Source organism: Garra rufa, chromosome 1, assembly GCF_049309525.1.
Source record: "Garra rufa chromosome 1, GarRuf1.0, whole genome shotgun sequence".
Classification (NCBI taxonomy): domain Eukaryota; kingdom Metazoa; phylum Chordata; class Actinopteri; order Cypriniformes; family Cyprinidae; genus Garra; species Garra rufa.
In genome coordinates, this window is record NC_133361.1 from 53,736,108 (window position 1) to 53,759,559 (window position 23,452).

General features: G+C 35.3%; 1 protein-coding gene across 2 annotated transcripts in view; it reads left to right on the plus strand.

Moving 5' to 3' along the window:
• rfx1a (regulatory factor X, 1a (influences HLA class II expression)) overlaps positions 1 to 19,396 on the plus strand; it is a 32,697-nt gene extending 13,301 nt beyond the window's left edge. Inside the window, exons 7-18 of one of the 2 annotated variants that reach the window (XM_073833568.1) lie at positions 2,782 to 2,981; positions 8,411 to 8,530; positions 8,618 to 8,748; positions 9,287 to 9,405; positions 9,529 to 9,638; positions 10,308 to 10,459; positions 10,704 to 10,801; positions 11,901 to 12,050; positions 13,880 to 14,088; positions 14,590 to 14,743; positions 14,925 to 14,970; positions 17,721 to 19,396. In XM_073833568.1, coding sequence (XP_073689669.1) covers positions 2,782 to 2,981; positions 8,411 to 8,530; positions 8,618 to 8,748; positions 9,287 to 9,405; positions 9,529 to 9,638; positions 10,308 to 10,459; positions 10,704 to 10,801; positions 11,901 to 12,050; positions 13,880 to 14,088; positions 14,590 to 14,743; positions 14,925 to 14,970; positions 17,721 to 17,881 — 1,650 coding nt within the window. In that variant the 3' untranslated portion in view covers positions 17,882 to 19,396. The remainder of the gene's footprint in view (positions 1 to 2,781; positions 2,982 to 8,410; positions 8,531 to 8,617; positions 8,749 to 9,286; positions 9,406 to 9,528; positions 9,639 to 10,307; positions 10,460 to 10,703; positions 10,802 to 11,900; positions 12,051 to 13,879; positions 14,089 to 14,589; positions 14,744 to 14,924; positions 14,971 to 17,720) is intronic. The other variant, XM_073833569.1, reaches the window with a different exon arrangement.
• The last annotated feature ends 4,056 nt before the right edge of the window (positions 19,397 to 23,452 follow it).

Here is a 23,452-nt window from a genome sequence, read left to right on the forward strand (position 1 = left end):
CGGAGAGCAGATTGTGAATTATTTGAGTTAGATTGTGATTTCGGAGTGGAATCGTGAATCTTTTGCTTCAGATTGGAACTTCAGAGAGTGGATCGTGAATCATTTGATTTAGATCGGGATTTCAGAGCAGGTTTTTGAATCGTTTGCTTTGGAGCAGGTTTTTGAATCTTTTGCTTCAGATTGGAACTTTGGAGTGCAGATCGCAAATAATTTAATTTAGATCATGATTTCGGAGTGGAATCGTGAATCTTTTGCTTCAGATTGGAACTTTGGAGTGCAGATCGCAAATCATTTAATTTAGATCATGATTTCAGAGTGGAATCGTGAATCTTTTGCTTCAGATTGGAACTTTGGAGTGCAGATCGCAAATCATTTAATTTAGATCATGATTTCGGAGTGGAATCGTGAATCTTTTGCTTCAGATTGGAACTTTGGAGTGCAGATCGCAAATCAATTCATTTAGATTGTGATTTCGGAGTGGAATCGTGAATCTTTTGCTTTAGATTGGAACTTTGGAACGCAGATTGCGAATCGCTTAATTTAGATAATTTAGATTTCAGAGCGAAATCGTGAATCTATTGCTTCAGATTGGAACTTCGGATAGTGGATTGTGATTTATTTGATTTAGATCGGGATTTTCGGAGTGGAATCGTGAATCTTTTGCTTCAGATTGGAACTTTGGAGCGCTGAGCGCAAATCGCTTAATTTAGATTGGAATTTCGGAGCGGGTTCTGAATCTTTAGCTTCAGATTGGAACTTCGGAGAGCAGATTGTGAATTATTTGAGTTGGATTGGGATTTCAGAGCGAAATCGTGCATCTTTTGCTTCAGATTGAAACTTCGGATAGCGGATTGTGACTTATTTGATTTAGATCAGGATTTTCGGAGTGGAATCGAGAATCTTTTGCTTCAGATTGGAACTTTGGAGCGCTGAGCGCAAATCGCTTTATTTCGATTGGGATTTCGGAGCGGGTTCGTGAATCATTTGCTTCAGATTTGAACTTCGGAGAGCAGATTGTGAATTATTTGAGTTGGATTGGGATTTCAGAGCGAAATCGTGAATCTTTTGCTTCAGATTGAAACTTCGGATAGCGGATTGTGACTTATTTGATTTAGATCAGGATTTTCGGAGTGGAATCGAGAATCTTTTGCTTCAGATTGGAACTTTGGAGCGCTGAGCGCAAATCGCTTTATTTAGATTGGGATTTCGGAGCGGGTTCGTGAATCATTTGCTTCAGATTTGAACTTCGGAAAGCAGATTGTGAATTGTTTGAGTTAGATCAGGATTTCAGAGCAGGTTTGTGAATATTTGCTTCCCATTGGAACTTCTGAGAGCGGATTGTGACTTATTTGATTTAGAGCTGGATTTTGGAGTGGAATCGTGAGTCTTTTGCTTCAGATTGGACCTTTGGAGCGCAAATTGCTTAATTTAGGTTGGGATTTCGGAGCGGGTTCGTAAATCTTTTGCTACAGATTGGAACTTTGGAGCATGGATTGTGAATCGCTTAATTTAGATTGGGATTTTGGAGCTGGTTCGTGAATCTTTTGCATCAGATTGGAATTTTGGAGCGCGGAGCGCGAATCGTTTAATTTAGATTGGGATTTCGGAGCAAGTCAAGATTTGGGAGTGAGTTGGAGAGTCATTGGATTTAGATCAGAACTTCGGAGTGTGGATCGCTCTTCATTTCACTTAGATTAGAATTTCGTTAATCTTTTGCTTGAGATTAGAACTTCGTAGCACAAATTGCAAATCATTTGATTTAGATCGGAACTTCGGAACAGGTTTTGCATCTTTTGCTTTAGAAAATAAAGTAGTGCTTGAAAAGTCCTTGAAAGTCGTGGAATTTAATTTTGCAGTATATCTGTACGAACCCTGTTAGAATGATTTCTGAAGATTATGTGACATTGAAGACTGGAGTAATGGTGCTGAAAGATTCCAGCTTTGCATCACTGGAATAAATTACATTTTAAAAAATATTCTCAAATATTTAAGCAATAATTTTAAATGGTAAAAATATTACTGATTTACTGTATTATCAATCAAATAAATGTAGCTGAGAGATTTCTTTTAAAAACATGAAAGAATACTGACCCCAAAACAGCTGACTGTTAATGTGGTTTTCCACCAAACAAAATGCCTTTTCACCCATGCCTACTGAACAGTTCTGCTTTTGATTCATCTGTTGGCATACTTCTTCACAGTTTCATTATTGTACAACTGAAACATTTCACTGCAAAGAAATGCAAGACTAGAAACTGTTTTCATTTTACTACTAAACTATATACTAAACCAATCTACATAAAATACAAAAAATGTGCATAAACTCAGAAATTCAGACAAAAACCCGTTCACAGCACTGTATGTTTTCATGAAGCTGTCAGAATAACAATATTCATATGTGTAGACATTGCTAAATAATGCCATTCATTGCAAATTCAAGGGCACTGTATTCATTTAAAGTCAACATGAATTTTAAATCCACTGCAAACTGACATTTCAGGTCTGAAACAACTACTACTTATCATCCAATCAACTCATGGTGATATAATCAAGCCCTGTCCAACATCAATTTCCACTTGAATATTTTCGTTTACTTCAAATTGATCTAAAATGGGTTAGTGAATGTAGTTTATTGTTGACTTTAAATGCATGAGTGTTGTGCATGTGCGGTGTCTGCATGCAAAGACATATGCACGGGTTTGCGTGTTGTCTGTTTTATCTTTTAGCCTGGGCTCTCTGTCTGAGTGTGTGTGTGGCTGTGTGTGTGTCTTATCCCGGCAGCTGTCCTCTGGCCCTCAGGTGCAGTGGTTGTTGGATAATTATGAGACAGCGGAAGGGGTGAGTTTGCCCCGGTCTACTCTCTACTGCCACTACCTGCTGCACTGTCAGGAGCAAAAGCTGGAACCTGTCAATGCGGCATCCTTCGGAAAACTCATCCGCTCGGTGTTCATGGGGTTGAGGACCAGGCGCCTGGGCACACGGTGAGAGAAATCACTTAACATGTACTTTCTAACTGGTAGAGCCAAATTTATTTTAGTAAACCAATTCATTCAGAGAATTAATTTTTCCAAAAACAAATATATATATATATATATATATATATTATTTTTGTCCAAGTTAAATTGAACTGCATGTTGCTGAAGGAAGTTCTGATAAACATTTGCATTCACCCTGCCATGTAATTGTATAAGAGGCCTAACTCCTGTTGTAGAAAACATCCCCCAAACCACTTCCTCCTTCACCTTTCACCGACTTCTTTACACACTTGGGCTTCAGCCTTTTCTCAGTTTGATGCTAAACAAAATGTTTCCCATGAGACCAAAATAAATTAAAGGTGCCATAGAATGGAAAACTGTGTTTACCTTGGCATAGTTAAATAATAACAGTTCAGTACATGGACATGACATACCATGAGTCTCAAACACAAACATTTCCTCCTTCTTATATAAATCTAGTGTTTGCAAAAGACCACCGAAAAATAGGTCAATTCCAACATAACAGAGACTGTTACGAAATTTTCCCGAGATGGTTAATAGTTACGCCTCCTACATTTGCATCGCCCAATCATCACTAACGTCAGTACAACAGTTAAACAAGGCGAGTCACTCAAGGGACATGGTTAGCTTAATGCTAGCGCTACCCTGTTACATTGCAATTCATAGGATTTCACTTACCACATAAACAGAGAAATAACAGCCTGATGATGGAGAAATAACTGCGCTGATGATGGCGAAAGATTTACAGATCTTGAGAATCACTGACGAGCAGCTCAACTTGTGTGGTAAGAAGCACTCCCTCTGCATTATAACGTTACACAGAGCACATGCGATCACAGTAATCAGACTAAAATGTCGGCGATTCAAAACGGCAGATTCAACAAACCGCATATTAAAAGCGGCTAGAGCTCCTAATTAAATATATATTTTTATCCATGTGCGAGCTATAGAGTTGAGCCAGTCTGTGAAACATCCAATCAGAGCAGAGCTCATTAATATTCATGAAGCTTCCAAATAAGGCAATAACAGAGCATTTCATTCTAGGGACAAATCCTAGGGTTGTAAATGGACCTGTAAAACCATTTCTGGAGATTTTTTGCCCTTTCCTATGCCATATACCTTCTATGTAGATATCAGAGAACAATTTAAAAATGTTGTATAAATGCATTCTATGGCACCTTTAAACTTGCTCTCATCATTAAAGTGAACTTTGGACAAGTCCTTTCTCTCCATACAACATGCTCCACAAGCAAATGTGAGGTTTCGTCATTGTGTACTTTCAGTCCGACTTCTCTTGAACATGCCAAGTCAGATCGTGACCCTGTTCAGCACTGAACTGGCAAACAATTCCAGCTGCAGTGTTGAACCGATTCCCCATTACGGTCACACTGCACCTTTTCGTTCCATTGACTTCCATGCGTACGCATGCAAATGTGTCAGACCGAAAACACAAGCCTGTGCGAAAAGTTTTTGCATTTCGCTGCATTGCAAAGTTCAAGCTTGGTGAATTCTGACCGTGTGACCAACAGCAGATCAATACGCCACAGCATAACCTCGTATGAATGAAAAGAACTTTAAATTTAAAACTGCAGTAGATTGTATGTTTTTACATTTTTGTCATGTGTTGAATTTGACTTTTCAAAAAGACGTTGCAGAGCATAACGTCATAACACGACTGTTGCATCATCCGAGGGAATTTTGCATGCTCAAAGTCTAGTGTGACCGTGGTTTTATCCTGTCTGGTGCATTTATCTTATGTGGATGACCAGCCTTTTTGGAGGACTTGAATAAATTAGCGTCATTGTAAGAAATCACACATCTGAAATGACCAGCTTCTCTTGCTATGGCTAAAAGGGTAATTTCTTTAACCTTCATCTGGACAACCTCCTGTCGCAGGGTTTCCGTCACCTTAGAGTGGCCCACCATCTTGCAATCTTAACACCAGCTAGATAAGGACTAATAAATTGGAGGTATCTGGAGGTAAAGTCCGGGACACACCAGACCATCGGCCAGTGTCTGTCTGTCTGGCTAGTTTGTTTGGGGTGTTTGGGGTGCTCTCATTGGGCTCATGTTGGTGGCAGTTTGCCTGATTCAATATGTTGGTGTGTTCACACCCAGCTTTTTGGTCCAGACACTGTCAACGCGAGGCGACAACACCATTGCCTTTTGTTGCTGCTAGTTTTTTGAAGTCAGCTTGGTGTGTCCTGGCCTTAAATGTTCTCTCATTTTGATCAGTGTTCTTTTTCAAAAAGCTCACTTCCAAAACAAAAAATTACAGATAATGTACTCAACCCTTTGTCATCCAAGATCTTTATGTCTTTCTTTTTTTTAGTCGTAAAGAAATTATGTTTTTTGAGGAAAATATTTCAGGATTTTTCTCAGTATAGTGGACTTCTATGGTGGCCCGAGTTTGAACTTCCAAAATGCAGTTTAAATGCGGCTTCAAACTATCTCAAACTATCTCAGGCAAGGAAGAAGGGTCTTATCTAGCAAAACGATCAGTCATTTATTTATTTTTATTTACAATTTATATACTTTTTAACCTCAAACACTCGTCTTGTCTTGCTCTACCTGAACTTATTTTTTCCATTTTCTCCCTCAACTTCAAAATCGTCCTACATCACTGTTTTACCTTTTTTGTTAAGGGTGTTTAATGTTCTTTGCATGTTCACTTTGCAAACACTGGGTCGGTACATCTACAGTGATGTAGGATGATTTTGAAATGATTTTTGAAGTTGGAGGAGACAATGAGTACGTTTACATGGACAACAATATTCCGATTTTAACGCGATTAAGATAATACTCTGATTAAGAAGCAACCATGTAAACTGAGATTTTTGATTAATTTAATCCGACTAAAGTCATAATCGGAGTAAACACAAATCGAATTAAGACAGGTGGAGTATTCCTATTTTAGTCGCATTATGGAAGACATGTACACACCTTAATCACACTATTCACCTTGTGTAGGACTTTTCGCCACATTTTGTGACAGGATACACACTAATGCTGCGTTCCAGGCAGGTTTTTGAGCTCGTAAATCACGTCTTCAAACCACGACTCAGGTCTTTGTAGCGTTCCAGGCAAGTCACGCGAAGCATTTATTAGTTTTAGCTATATTATTAATAATTTGATTGCAATGTTATATTGTCCTAAACTCTATTTTCCACCGTGTGCCACTTGCATAAACACAGCACCCCAGAGGCTTTATTGTTGTTTCGCGGGCTATGTAACGTCAGAACTTGGAACTGGTAGTACGTCGATCTAGTATGAGTTCAGGGGTGGGAATTCACGGGTTTGACTGCCTTTCCAGTGCACTTTCACGGGTAGAAGTTTGGAAAAACACGGGTTACGGGTTGCCTGGAACGCGGCTAATGCTCTCAGTTGGTCGCACGTGCTTATGCTTTGGTTTCATTTTTATTTATTTATTTATTTTTGCTACAACATGGGATTAATCAATGCTCATTGCTGATAAATGGTTTGTCTATTATCATAATTTATAGTTTTATGGAAATGTAGTTAACATTCAACCCGTTCTTTTTCATTAGTATTGTTTGTGATTTTAATTTTGTGAACGGGATTTCCGCTATTGGAATGTCTTAGGAGGATGCTTTTCACTTTTACTATCGAATTCATGATCTTGGTTTTGCTAACATATATAGGCTACACCTATCAATTTTAAGATTAAAACTAATTTTTAAAAGATGGATTTGTTATTTTTAATTAAACAGCATAACAACTATAAAATAAAACCAGCTTATATCATTTATTAACAAAAACTAATAAGACGAGGCATGGACTCCATCACATGCTGTGTTATATGCCGACTAAACAATTTATTACAGGGCGCGCAAACACTGAGCAATCAAATCAATTAATAAAAAATAAATAAAAGAAAGCCTCCAAAGCGTAATGTGAGGTAAACGGCAAAGATAACAGGGTTTTCAAAATGAAAAAAAAAAAAAAAAAAAAAAAGTAAAACTAAACTGGCTTTCGACCTGCGTGTGTTTTTTTTCCTGAAAACTGACTGGCTCTGAAACGCTCGCTGTATGGAGCAGACGCTTTGGAGCAGCACAGCATGCACTCGCACAAATGCGACCACGGCAAATTTTAACTCACACATTCTAAAAAAATTGTTGCATATGTCCAGAGCCACTTCAAGTTTTTGTAAAATTAAAACCGAAACATCCAAAAGTCTATAAGGAAGATGAACTGATAGCGTCGCGTGTGGACCTAATGTGTCATTAATCGATCTATGTACTATAACATGTAAAATGGGAACATGAAAGGAATATTCTAAAAGCAACTCATGTAAACAGCTTAATCATATTATTGTCTTATTCAGAATAAGGTCATTAATTAGATTACTGGTGTCCATGTAAACGTAGTCAATGAGATGGGCGTTTTTCGACATACCCTAACTGTCTTGAACCGGAATACACAGAGCTCATGCAGAGCAAGACAAGACGAGTGTTTTAGGTTAAAAAGTATATAAATTGTAATTGTATATTTATTGATTTATTCATGACCCTTATGACTGGTTTTGAGGTCTATGGTCACATTTGTGATGGTGGCCAAAAACAAGCAGGACAGTTGTGGTCAAATTCAGGGATGATTTATTCTCCCATCAAAAAAAGGACAAAAAATGATAATCAAATCCACAGGGGCAGATAGAACAAAAGTCAAATCTAAACATAGTCCATACAAACTAAACCTAAAGGGGTCATCGAATGCCCATTTCCCACAAGTTAATAGGATTCTATAGGGTCTGAATGAAAAGTCTATAACATACTTTGGTTAAAATCAACAACACCCTTTTTTACCTTGTCAAAAACAGCTCTGTTCACAGCGACGCATTTTGGTTCATGTCCCTTTAAATGCTAATGAGCTCTGCTCCGCCCCTCTCTCTTCCGTGGGATGACAAGCTCTGTTAACTTTAGCGGGACCTATCGTTTCCATAACAACAACAAAAAACAAGAAAAAAGGGGAGAAGTTGCCGGTAAATAAACTTATCGTACTAGTTTTGGAGCACAAGGAGTTGTATGATATGAGTAAACAACTCTATCATAATATACATCACAAAGAGGCTCTTTCTCGACATTCCTTCACCACACAGCACTACGCTACTGTTGCAGCTGTTGTTATAGCAACAAAAGACGCACTCGGCTGCTTTTTGTAACAGAACGCTGCCAGCTTTTTTTTTTTACTAAAAAAAACACCCTAGTCAACTTTTTCTTCTCAAAAAAGACGCCAAGTGTGAACACGGCCTTGGTGAGCATAAAAAAACATAAAAATCTTTTTAAAAAATGAATGGTAATGTGTGTGTGATTCACACATATACGTGGTTAAAAGCCTCCATGAACCCCTGGTTCAGGTCATGCAGGTGCACTGAAGCTTTGGTGTGTTTGTTCCAGAGGGAATTCCAAATATCACTACTATGGACTGCGGATCAAAGCGAGCTCATCTCTGCTACGTCTGATGGAGGACCAGCAACACCTGGCAATGAGGCAGCAGCCCTTCTCCCAGAAACAGAGGTGGACACACATGCTCTCTTTCATATCTTGCTATCAGTCTCTCTGGTTCCTGTGTTTCTAAGTCTGTCTGGTTTTGTCTCCCTGCAGGTTGAAGCCAGTTCAGAAGGTGGAGGGAATCACTAACGGAATGTCTTCGGGATCTGGACAACAGCAGCAGCAGCAGAGCTCGGGTCTGTCGGACATCAGCACCCAGGTTCAACAGTACCAGCAGTTTCTAGGTGAGTCATGACATTAGCGGAAACCTTTAATGTCTAAATTACAAATGTGACCCTTGACCACAAAATCACAGAAACATCATCTGAAAGTTGAAAGACTAAGATTTTCATTGATTTTTGGTTTGTTGGGATAAGACAATATTTGGCTGAGATACAACTTTTTGAAAATCTGCAAAAAATCTAAATATTGAGAAAATCATCTTTAAAGTTGTCCAAATGACATTCTTAGCAATGCATATTACTAATCAAAAATTACGTTTTGATATATTTGCAGTAGGAAATTTACAAAATATCTTCATTGAACATGATCTTTACTTAATATCCTAATGATTTTTGACATAAAAAAAAAAAATCGATCATTTTGACCCATACAGTGTATTATTGGCTATTGCTACAAATATACCCGTGCTACTTAAGATTGGTTTTGTGGTTCAGGATCACAAATGTGAAACAACCATAACCCCAGGTCAAATGTGTGAAAGCTTTCAAGTGGATATTTCCAACAAATCATGATATGGTTGCTGTTATCGTTCATGTTTAGATGCGTCCCGAGCTCTCCCGGAATTCCCTGATGTTGACCTGCAGGGCAGAGCTTTACCAGACGGCATTGAGCTGGAACATCTTAAAAGCTTTCAGTTGCTCTACAGAGAACACTGCGAAGTGAGTCTTCACCTTCTTCTCGGTTTGAAACCAGAGGTTGACTGTCGGCATCACAATGTATATCTGTGTAAAGCTAAATATCTTTTCAAGTTGATGTTTTACTGATGTTGTGTTTTTCTGCAGGCTATTCTGGATGTGATGGTCAACCTTCAGTTCCCTTTGGTGGAGACTCTTTGGAAAACATTTTGGAGGTTCAGTGAAAGTCAGGCAGGAGAGTCAGCAACACTAGCTGTGTAAGTTTGCTTCTCAGCACAACAAACCCCTTTAGACTAATACTACATGTCATGGTTTCATTCTTTCAGGAGGATTTTATTTAGATGGTTAGTTATTATTAAGTTTGTTCTGCTGAGCAAGGGCGAGCACTAAAGAGTTAGTTCACCCAAAAATGAGAATTCTGTCATTAATTACTTACCTGTAAGACCTTTGTTCATCCTCAGAACACAAATTAAGGTACTTTTGATAAAATCCAAAAGCTCTCTGACCCTCCATAGACAGCAAGGTTCCTTCCACGTTTAAGGTCCAGAAAGGTACCAAGAACATTGACAGAATAGTCCATGTGACATCAGTGGTTCAACCGCAGTTTTATGAAGTTACGAGAATAGTTTTTGTACACAAAAGAACCAAACGCTGGATAAAACATTTTTAATGATGCCCTTACTACCTATCTGGGCCTTGAATGTGTCAGTTGCATTGCTGTCTATGCAGGGTCAGAAAACTCTTGGGTTTAATCAAAAATATCTTAATTTGCGTTCCGAAGATGAACGAAGGTCTTACAGGTTTGGAAGGACATGAGAGTGAGTAATTAATGACAGAATTTTCATTTTTGGGTCGACTATGCCTTTAATGAATAAAGAGACAGAGACAATAAACTATCTGTTATCTGTTTTCTTTGGCTATCTTAGGCATGACGAGTCTGAGAAGCGGCTGCCCAAGTCATGTTTGGTGCTGCTCTGTAAATACGATCCAGTACTTCGCTGGAGTCGTGACTGCGACAACACACTGTACCAGGGCCTGGTGGAAATGCTCATTCCAGACGTTCTGAGACCTATTCCCAGTGAGTTCCCGCATGTTCCCTCAATACAGATTTACTTATTACTATGCAGCAGTATCTGCCAGAGCTTGTGGTGATCCATCAGGTGAGTCACTTTTTGCCAAGATTGGCCTATTTTTACTCACATTCACATTCTCCTTGCCAATTTGGATGTGGGTCAGCATTCAAGCTGCTGGGGCACCAATTATGGGCGAATCATCCACACAAAATCATATATTTTGCTGAAGTATCGTAATTTCTTCTCCAGGTGCCTTAACACAAGCCATCCGAAACTTTGCGAAAAGTCTTGAGAGCTGGTTGACTAACGCCATGATGAACATTCCTGAAGAGATGGTTCGTGTGAAGGTCAGTGTTCGCAACAAATTGTTAACGTTTAGAAACAAAGTTCACCAAAAAATGAAAATTTGCTTAAAAAGTACTCACCCTCAGACCATCCAAGATGATCATCCAACAGATGATCACTTGCTCACCAATGGATCCTCTGCAGTGAATGGGTGCCGTCAGAACGAGTGTTCAAATAGCTGATAAAATAATACACAACACAATGGTATCCACAAAAATATATTTCTTGAGCAGCAAATCTGCATACTAGATTGATACTAGATTGATCATGTGACACTTAAGACTAAAGCAGTGATGCTGAAAATTCAGCTTTGCTTCACAGGAATAAATTATATTTTAAAAATGTGACCCTGGACCACAAAACCACTCATAAGCGAGATTTATGCATCATCTAAAGCTGAATAAATAAGCTTTCCATTGATGTATGGTTTGTTAGGATAGGACAATGTTTGGCTGAGATACAACTTTTTGAAAATCTGGAACCTGAGGGTGCAAAAAAATCTAAATATTGAGAAAGTCGCCTTTCAAGTTGTCCAAATGAAGTTCTTAGCAATGCATATTACTAATTAAAAATCAAGTTTTTATATATTTACAGTAGGAAATGTACAAAATGTCTTCATGGAACATGATCTTTACTTAGTACCCTGATTATTTTTGTCATTTTAACATTTTACTACCCTAAACATTTAAACAGTGGTGTACGTCTCATTTGCTTTCATTAATTTTTATTTTTTTACAATATATTTGTATTTTATCAGCCACCTTTCACTAGTTATCTGCATTAACCATGGAAACATTTTATATTCTTTTATGAGTCAACCAGTACAGTCAATACCACAAAAATTCTGTTTTATGAATGACTAATGCTGACAGGAAGCTAAAATTGTGTACTTATGACGCATAGTCAGACATACGATACTAAACCAGGGGGGTTTGAAAGAGTTCGTAAACTTTCCCTAATGAATTTCATTTGGGAGAATGCAAAGGTCACATCTGCATTAAGGCATAAATAATAAATAATATTTAATAGCAAAAACAAAATCCCTAGTAAATCCAAGAGTTACAAGATAACTCTTTTCTTTGTGAATCTGTCTTTGTTTAGGTGACGTCTGCAAGTGCGTTTGCTCAGACCCTGCGCAGGTACACCTCTCTAAACCACCTGGCCCAGGCAGCTCGTGCCGTCCTGCAAAACACCGCACAGATCAACCAGATGCTCAGCGATCTCAACAGAGTGGATTTTGCCAATGTGCAGGTATATGCGTGACTGGACAAATCACTCACAACCCACTCAGATTTGAGGCTGAACACTGTTTCTACTAAGGCTGAACTAGAGCTTTAATGTTTCACCATCTGAGACATCACCAATTCAATTTTGGCATGCATGTAGGTGTTTGTGGTCTGTCAAACTGTCAGGGAAACGGAAACACAAGTGAGTGTTTAGCATAACATGCAGTTCATTTCCTTGAAAGTCATTCAAAAAGGGCTTATGGTGAGTATGTCAGTAGTCATTTAGTGGATGATTTTACGTACAGTATATTAAGTGACTGATGGTACACATATTTAAGGGATAGTCCACCCAAAAACTTACTCACCCTCATGTTGTTCAGATCTTTATGACATTTTTCTGCACAACATTAAAGAAGATGTTTTGAAGATGTTCTATCATTTATTCAGGATATATTTTGTAATGTTCCAGAGGTTTGGAACAACATGGTGGCGAGTGAATAATGCTAAAAGTAATTTTTTTCTCTTGAATGTCACTTTTTTTAAGTTAACATCTTTGGACGTCTTTAAAGTTTTTGGATCAACCGTTGTGGCATTTAAAAGTATTTTGGTTGCATTTTGGTCATAGCTTTAACTGCGAGTCCATACCAAAATGGGAAATACTAGCCTTCTGAGAAATTTTGAGAGTAGTATCGTTATTAGTGGCTCTTGCTAAAGGGAACTGAGCCATATCTACAGGCCAGAATAGTATAAAGATATGGGGTCATTTAAAAATGTAGTTTATTTTACTGTTGGGTAAGCTTTCTGTTGTCATCTAATCAATTTCATTTTCTTTTCCCAAAAAATGCTAGTTAATGCGATTGCATTTGTCTAAAACTTACTAACTTTCCTCACACAGGGTCCAACAACTTCCCCAAATAAAATTTTATAATTTTTGTACTTTTCAGATAATTTACTCACCTCCATGTCATCCAAGATGTCCATGTCTTTTTTTAGTCAGTCGCAAAGAAATTAAAGCTTTTAAGGAAAACATTCCAGGATTTCTCCATATAGTGGTCTTCAATGGGGATCAATGGGTTAAAGGTCCAAATTGCAGTTTTAATGTAGCTTCAAAGAGCTCTACATGATCCCAGCTGAGGAATAAGGGTCTTATCTAGCAAAATGATCTGTCATTTTCTAATAAAAATGAAAATGTATAAACTTTTTAACCACAAATCCAAAAGTCAAGAGTTTTTCGCCTGACCCTACCTTTTTGAACCGAAGTACACATACTAACCGCACAAGACCTTACCAAAGTCATAATGGAATTCGTGAAGTCGCACACATGCATCGCAGAGCTAGTGCAAGATGAGCATTTGTGGTTAAAAAGTAAAATAACTGTACCTTTTTTTTAGAAAATGGCTGAACGTTTGGCCATATAAAGCCCTTATTTCTCAGCTGGATCATGTAGAGCCCTTTGAAGCTGCACTGAAACTGCTCCCGCCTACGTCATGAGTGACCTTTCCAACGTGACTATGTAATGTGTGAAGTCAAGCAAGACAAGCATTTGTGGTTAAGAAGTATATACATTTTCATACATTATTCCTCAGCTGGGATTGTGTAGAGTCCTTTGAAGCTGCATTGAAACTGCAATTTGGTCCGTCAACTCATTGATCCCCATTGAAGTCCACTATATGGAGAAAAATCCTGGAATGTTTTCCTCAAAAACCTTAATTCTGTTCTACTGAAGAAAGAAAGACATAAACATTTTGGATGACATGGTGGTGAGTAAATTATCAGCTATTTTTTATATATATATATTAATGGATATTTAATTTAGTTGGGGTTTTTGAATCCCCATGCGCTTTCCCCTTTTAGGAACAGGCCTCTTGGGTGTGCCGATGTGAGGATCGGGTGGTGCAGAGGCTGGAGCAGGACTTCAAACTGACCCTCCAGCAGCAGAACTCTTTGGAGCAGTGGGCAGCCTGGCTGGATGGTGTAGTCTCGCAGGTCTTAAAGCCGTACCAATCTAGCGCTGCCTTTCCAAAAGCAGCTAAACTCTTCCTGCTCAAATGGAGTTTTTACAGGTGAGCCTCAAAAGGTTGTCCTTACATGGACCCTATATACAAGACTGTGATGACACGATTTGACAGGAAGAACAAGATGACGAGAATCCTAGATTTAATATCTACAGTTAATACACAGCACATTATTGAGTTTTTAGTTAATTAGAGTTAAAAAGGTTGAGGTTAGAAATAATTTTTTTAATGTTCCTGAAAATGTTGTCAGTTCAAGTTGTAAGGTAACAACATAAAACATAAAAAAAGGAAGGGGTGTGAATACTTTCTCAAAGCACTGTACATGTATCTAAAGCAGTGAATCCTCTAAGGAAGTGTGATTTTATGGTTTGTAACAGTCCTTTCATTGCACACTAGGTTTTCAAAGAGAGTTGTAATGACTGTTGGAGCCAGTAACTGTAATGTCAAATATGTTTCCCTCTTTTACTCATCCTTTTACGTGTCTTACCCACCCTACTGTGCTCTTCTGGTTCTCACGCTTCCTGTATCTGTTCTTTGTTCTCTCTTTAGCTCTATGGTGATCAGAGACCTGACTCTCCGCAGTGCTGCAAGCTTCGGCTCATTTCACCTAATCCGCCTGCTTTATGATGAGTACATGTACTATCTGATAGAGCACAGAGTTGCCCAGGCCAAGGGTGAAACTCCCATTGCAGTCATGGGAGAGGTACAAACACACGCTTAAAGAGACACCTTCTTTAAAAAATCTTTAGCTAATCTCAGACACTACTCATTTCAGTGAGTAAGACAATCGTGCATATCATAACAGGATATTACTGAGGAACTGTGAAAGTCCGATTCTGGCTGTTGTGTTTTAAATGTCACAATTCTCTTTTTTGCTTTTTAAGTTTGCAAGTCTTGGTCGAAGTTTAAATCCACTTGATCCTGATAAAGGTTAGTAGTTTTATCCAAACACACATTAATCAAGTCACTTTGTAATTGTCATTTACTAAATTCAGATTTTAGTGAGGAAAAAAAAATCAGTCAACTTCTCAAGACACCCTAGGAAATCTCAGATCTCCACATAGCAACAGACAAGCAACTAACCACAATTTAACCAACCAACCTAAATAAAATCTACACTGAATTTATAATAATAATAATAATAATAAATTATCATTATTATGAAGAGAATAATTATGATTTACAGTAATTTATAATTAATGCAAATATTAATGTAATGTTAAAATAATTATCAGATGATAATACTACTACTAATAATAATCAAATTATCAATATTTTGAATATTAATTTAATAATGAAATATGCAGTATTATAATTATTTTCAGTAATTTTCATATATATAACATATTGTTAAAAATATCAGATGAATTATCAATATTACAAAAAGAAAAAATTTAATAACACATTGAGTTTCTAATAATAAAATATACAAGTATTTAAAATTGAGCAATAATATTTTTCAGTAATGTTATTGTAATTTAAATAATATATTCATATAATATATATTATTAAAAATCAGATATTTTGAAAGAAGATTAAAAATATAAATATGAAAATACATTTGATTTATAATAAAATAATAAAAATGTTATGTATATGTATGAAGAAGTAATTATTTACAGTAATATATAATTCAATTTGTAATGTAATGTTGAACTAATTAAACATTATTAAAAGTAGCACATGAATTGTCAACATTTCAAAAGAAAATAATATAATTATTAATTATAAATAATACAATTCTATATGTATCTAAAATAAAGTGGTTTTTGTTTACAGTAATTTATAATTAATTAAAAATGTACTGTAATGTTAAAGTAATTATAATTATGAGATGGATATTTTGAAAAAAGTAAAAATATAAAAACACATTGAATTTTTAATAATAAAATATGTAAGCATTTAAAATGAAGCAATTATTGTTTTCAGTAATTTTATTGTCATTTTAAAATAATATATAATAAAAATATCAGGTGGATTATCAGTATTTATATATATATATATATATATATATATATATATATATATATACATTGAATTCTTAATAATAAAATATGTAAGTGTTTAAAATTAAGCAATAATTATTTTTAGTAATTTTATTGTCATTTTAAAATAATATATTAATATATAAAAATTTAATAACACATTTAATTTTTAATATTAAAATATATAAGTATTTAAAATTGAGCAATAATTATTATTACTAATTCTATTGTAATTTTAAAATAATGTATTAATCTATAATATATAACATATTAATAATCCATCTGACATTTTAATAATGTTTGAAAGAGGATTAAAAGTATAAATATAAAAATAAATTTGATTTATAATAAAATAATAAAATAATATTTTGTATTTAAAATGAAGAGATTATTATTTACAGTCATTTATAATTAATAAAAATTTGTATGTAATGTTAAAATAATTAAATGTATCAGATGGATTATCAATATTTTGAAAAAGGTAAAAATATAAAAACAACATTTTTAAATTTAAAATTGAGCAATAATTATTTTCAGTAATTTTATTATCATTTTAAAATAATATATTAATCTATAATATACTAATTATAGATTAATTTATATTATATTAAAATAGATAAATTGTCAATATTTTAATATAAGATTGAAAATATAAATATTAAAAAAGTATAATAAAATAATAAAATTCTAATTCTAACTGATAATTATTTAAAGTAATTTATGATTAATTAAAAATGTAATGTAATGTTAAAGTAATTATAATTATCAGACAGATTATTAATATTTGGGGAAAAAAGCAAAAATATAAAAAAAACAGAATTTTTAATAATAAAATATATCTGTATTTAAAATTAAGCAATAATCAGTTATTTCAGTTATTTTATAGTAATTTTAAAATAATATATAAATTCTTATTAATTAAATAAATAATTATATTATTTATATATTATTAAAAATATCAGATGGATGATCAATATTTTGAAAGAAAATTAAAAATATAAATAATCAATAATAAAATTCTGTATGTATTTAAAATAAAGTGATTATTTTTTTTACAGTAGTTTATAATTAACTAAAATTTTAATGTTATTTAAAAATATAAAAACACTAATAAAAAAATGTAAGTTTTTAAAATTGAGCAACAATTATTTTCAGTAATTTTATTGTCATTTAAAATAGTATATTAATATAATATCATAAATATTATCAATATTTTGAAAGATTAAAAATATAAATAAAATACATTTAATTTATACAAATCTAGATTTATTTAAATTGAAGTGATTATTTACAATAATTTATAATTAATTAATTTTAATGTTATGTAATGGATTATCAATATTTTGAAAAACGATTACAAAAATAAATATAAAAAATACATTTATTTATTATAAAATAATTTTACATGGATTTCAAATTATTTACAGTCACTTACAATTAATGCAAGTTAAATTTTAATGTCATTTTATGTCATAGAATTAGCAAATGTATAATCAATATTTTGAAAAAAATATATGAAATTGCGTTAATTTGGCAAAATGTATTTAAAATGAAGTAATTATTATTTTCACTAATGTAAAATGTAATTTAAACTTCATTGTAATTTAAATATCTGGCAGATTATAAATGATTTTCACTACTTAATAAAACATGTAGTTTTACAACTGACAATCTCTATATGTCTTTGTGACTCAGAAGAGGAAGAGGAGGAAGAAGAAGACACCGATGATGAGTGTCAGGAGTTGTCTCTGCAGTCCGATGGAGGCCCCATCGGGGACGAATCTCTAGAACCGCCCGCCAAGCTAGCCCGAACCGACCAGAGGGTGCTGTTCACCACAGGAAGCATGGATAACTAAGAACTTAAATACACACACACACACACACACACACACACACACAAGCACACACCCCACATAACACTCACCCATCCTTCATGCACTTAAACCAACACATGCATCTAAAAAACAAAATGCTGCAGCTTGCATATCTACACAACATGTTTGTATGTACATTCCCATGCCTGTCCACGTCTCAAACGCACATACACACAAGGCAAACAGAAACACAAATAGTGCTCACTCACTCATAACATGAACACGATCACCAATCATATCAAACTTTTAAACAGGGTGTAGAGGTCACTAAAATAGCTCTCGAATCTCGACGCAAGAACACAAATGAAACCTGCTGCAACTGGATCCTAAGAGTCGTTCGCGACGGACTGAACTCTGATTGGCTACTGGCTCAGTCAAGCTTTTTGTTAACCTGAAAGGGTTGTTTGGGAGAAAAGATGGACTGTAAGTGTGCGTGTCGTGCGTTGATGTATCCTTTCTGCCTATCCGTGTGTTGTTCGTGCGATTGTGAGTGACCCGGGATCGTTTTCGTCGGCTAGCGTGAACGCGTGTGTTTTTGTGCATGTGCGAATGACCATCTGTGGCTGTGGAGAAGTGTTGATAGTTGTTTTCGTCAGTGGTACCTTTCTTAGTTCTTGATGCCTTCAGTGACTGCCATGCCATATATGATAGCCCGGCTCTTTCAAAACTCAATTTCCCATGAGTCCACTGTACGTGTGTACGAGTGTACGTGATTCAGCTGGGTTGTGTATTTTGATTTTTTTTTTTTTTAGGGCTAGTCTATACATACCTCTGCAGATGACAGCAGTTTTGCCACTGGTTTTTCCCCCCAGTATGTTCACCTCTCAGTTTTTTTGTTGCACTTTTTCCCTCTTGCCAAACATTAAATGTTTCTGTCCTTACATACTTTTTTCTATGGTCACAAAGTGACAATCTCGATGTGTACAGCGTTGTCTAACACAGTTTAGTGCATATTTGATGGTTTGCTGTGTATTTGAGATTTGGGTCAAGATATTTTATTGAAACCCTTCAAACAAACTTGACACCACTGCCCATAGTAGCTAGGAAAAGCGGAGATCGAAAGATCTTTCGGCTGTTTCCCTCTTAAGACTCGTTTGTTGAATTCTGTTCTTGTGTTGTGGCATATTTATTGATCGATTTGAGAGACCTACGGTACATTAAAACTCTATATCATATGTCATTCAGCATATGTAAGCTACGGTTATTTCTGCTGTATATCTGAGCAGCGCACAAGATGCTGACTGATCTCAAACCAGCGTGATGTTTTTTTTTCTTTCCCTTTGATTCTCTTGACAGAACCACAGGAAACATATCAGAAGATCTGGGGATCCTCTCTGTATGACAGCCATTTTCATAACAAATTGAATTTCCCTTTTCACTTTTTTGAAGTTGTTTCCATTCCTTGGTCAAAAAAGAAAAGAAACAAAAACGAGTGTGGCAGTGTTTTGAGTAATCTGAACCATGAGAATGGTTGTGCCTTTGCAGTTATCAAATGAAATCCAGATGTTTTTAATTTAAAATATGAATAAATTAATAATTTCTAAAATTGTGAATTGTTTCAACTATCTAGTTGCACTTTCTTTTCATCAGCTACTCTTGAAACCTGGGGTTTCACACCTACGGTGTGATAGTGAGTCTGAACTGCAGATTCTTAACATCAGTGTGCGACATCCTGTCCAAAAAAATGGCGAACGTGACACGAAAACATCATATGTGGTAATGTGAAGGGGTGTATTTACTTGCCAAGGTACTTTCCTGTCAGACTGTCACATTATGCATCTCGCAGACATTTCTGAGAAAAGCAGCTCATCGATATACCAAGAAAAAAGAAAGGCAAAGCCAACCACCCTTGCTGGTATTAAGAACCAACAGAAAGAAAATAAGAGGGATCATACTGTACAAAAAGCATGTTATTTTTTATTTAGTACTGACCTGAATAAGATATTTCACATAAAAGATGTTTACATATAGTCCACAAGAGAAAATAATAGTTGAATGGTTAAAAACATCCCGTTCATACTGTCAATTTTTTTGTTTGTTTGTTTGTTTGTTTGTTTGTTTATTTAGTGATAGTTGTTCATAAGTCCCTTGTTTGTCCTGAACAGGTAAACTGTCCACTGTTCTTACAAAAATCCTTCAGGTCTCACAAATTCTTTGGTTTTCATTGTTTTTCTGCGAATCTATGATTTTGAGATCAATCTTTTCCCACTGAGGACAACTGAAACACTCATATGCAACTATTACACACACTGTAAAAAAGTTTTCACCAGTTTCAACTTACAAACTTAAGTTTAGCAGCTGCCTTAAAATTTTTTTTGGAAAAATTCAAGTTAAATCAACTCATTTTTATTGTAGTAAGTTAAAATGACTCGTAGTTTTAAGCTGATTTAACTTAAAATTTTAAGGTAGCTGCTGAACTAAGATTTTTAAGTTAAATCTGGTGAAAACTATTTAGAGTGCAAAGTTCAAATGTTCACTGTGGCTCCAGAAGAAAGAATTATGCATTAAGAGCTAGGGTGTGAAAACTTTTGAACAGGAAGATGTGTACATTTTTCTTATTTTGCCTAAATATCATATTTCTATTTTCATTTAGCACTGCCCTTCAGAAGCTACAGAAGATACTTGTTTCCCAGAAGACAAAATAAGTTAAATTTACCCTGATCTTTAAATTTAAAAAAGTTTTCACCCCAGCTTAATGCATCGTGTTTCCTTCTGGAGCATCAGTGAGCATTTGAACTCTTCTGTAATAGTTGCATATGAGTCCCTCAGTTGTCCTCAGTGTGAAAAGATGCATCTCAAAATCATACAGTCATGCTAAGGGTTCAAATACACAAATAATTTGTGGGACCTCAAGGAGTTTTCTGAAGAACAGCGGGCAGTTGAACTGTTCAGGACAAACAAGGGACTCATGAACAAAAAACACAGCTGTGTATTCAGGTAACAATGCAGTATTAAAAATCTTTCGAACAGGTTCATTTTTCATAATTCAACTATTATTTTCTCTTGCGGACTATATGTAAACGTCTTTTATGTGAAATATCTTATTCAGGTCGGTACTAAATGAAAAAAATAACATGCATTTTGTATGATCCCTCTTATTTTGGTCAAATAATTACCATTTTGCAGACTCTGCGAGGTGTATGTAAACTTTTGACCTCAACTGTACATTGAATTATGTATTACATACATACTACCATCAAAAGTTTAGAGTCAGTTTTAAAAGAAGTCTCTCTTTGCTCACCTGGGATGCATTCATTTGATTAAAAAAAAAAAAAATCAGTAAAAAAAAACTTTACTGACCCACCCAAAGCATTAAAAAACAGCCAAGTAAAACTGATAAGGTCTTGTTCCCTCTAGATACCTTGTGGTTAGCACTGCAAGAATGTTTACAGTAGAGAGAAGTTCAGAAGGTCCGGTGGAAATTTTCAGTTAGACCATGAAGAGTTTGGTTTAAAATAGAAAATGTTTCTCACTGGCATTTGTGGTTTCCTTTGCTATTTTCTCACCTAAAGATTTCCCAGGCCAGTCAATGTTTGTCAACTTGAGCTGCTTTACAGTTGTTAGAAGAAAAGTGTTTTGTAATTTCGCAAAGAACTTAAAACTGGAAACACTGTGGTACATTTTTTTTAATCCATACAGTACATGTGCTTAGCACAGGTACTCAGGGGAGCTTCCATGTGACATCAATAGAGGGCAGAATAATACTGCTTTTTTGTTTCCAGTGCTGTTGGCAAACACATCACAGGACTGCTAAGGGTAGCGCGATATTAGAATCAGACATCAGTTTATCAAACATGGTACATTTGAATTGTACACTCGTTAAATAAAGGTTCTTTATTGGCATTGATGGTTCAGTGAACATCCCTTAACTTTTTAATTGCACAAAGCATTCTTATTCTATGCACTATGTGGGCTATACTCAGCCGTACAGTATATGAATCATGCTGCAACAGTGTGCCTAAAGGCCCATTTTTTAAAGGTAATTCAGTGCATCCTCTAGGGATTTGAAGTGCACTTTTGCTTTTTTGGATTTTCAGTGTGAACACAACTCTAGTTATATAAAAAAAATGCATAGAATGGGGATTTTTTTAAATTATTATTATTTTGGCTTCACTTGGTGCAAATTCACACTAGAGTTCACCAAACTTGAACTTGAAATTCTTTGCATTAACTTGCGCTTCAGTTCTCCTGCATTGCGTATGAATGCATTGTGAATGAAAAGTGTAATGTGACCAGCACTTAAGAGTGTACACCAAGTTTTAAAAAGTGCACAAATTTAATATAGTTTTAATTGGTTTGGCACCATCAAACAATTCAGATACTTGGCTGCAGCTGTTCGCACAGATGCTTAATAACATACACTATATTGCCAAAAGTATTGGGACACCCCTTCTAATAAACAGGTTTAACTACTTTAGTCATTTAGAGTACAAATATTAATGCATAAGCATATAATGATATTCTAGGGGATTGTGTGCTTCTGATTTTATAGCAACAGTTTGGACAGGAGCCTTTTCTTTTCTAACATGACAATGCAAGGTTCAAAAAGAAATGATTGATTCAGTCAGTGTGGAAGAACTTGAATGTTCCGCATAAAGCCAAGTCCCAGTTCCAGCTGAACACCGCTGGTGTGACTTTAAATGCAGACCTTGAGCCAAAAACTCATCACCAAACACAATGACTTGTACATACACTATATGGACAAACATATTGGGACACCCCTTCTTTAGAACAGAAAAAAGGCACTTCCAAAACTGTGGCAACAAAGATGGAAACATAATTCATGTATTTAAAAAATGTATTTTCCTCTCTGTTGCAACAGTTTTGGAAGTGTCTAAAATTACTATACCCATATGTACAAGCCACTGGTGTTTGGTGATGAGTTTTTGGCTCAAGGTGTGCATTTAAAGTCGGAGATGTTCAGCTGTGATTAGGACATTTCTTTCTGCAGACCAGTCACGTTCTTCCACACTGACTGAATCAATTATTTCTTGCATTATACATGGAGGCATCCTAGAAGAGAAAAGGATGCTGTCCAAACTGTTGCTATAAAATTAGAAGCACACAATCCCCTAGAATATCATTATATCCTTAAACATTAAGATTTGTACTCATGGAAATTACTAAAGGGGTCAAACCTGTTTATTAGAAGGGGGTGTCCCAATACTTTTAGCAATTTCGTGTAACTGCTTTCTATTCCTCAAGACTAGATGAAAGAGTTTGAACCTGAGAAATGTGACGCCGAGCAACAGTTTCTGTCACAACAGCTGGAGCAAGATTAATCATCTTGAAGTGGTCAACAGACTGATCAGTACATCATGACAGCGTTCAACTATAGCTGTACTGCTGGGTTGTTATCATTATATAATTTACTTAGTTTAGGATAAAACTAAAATGTATAAATGAGAGTATATGTGACCCTGGACCACAAAACCAGTCATAGGGGTCTTTTTTTTTTAAAATGACCTAATAATAAATAAGTTTTCAATTGATGTATGGTTTGTTAAGACAATATTTGGCCGAGAAAATCTCAAATCTGAGGGTGCAAAAAAA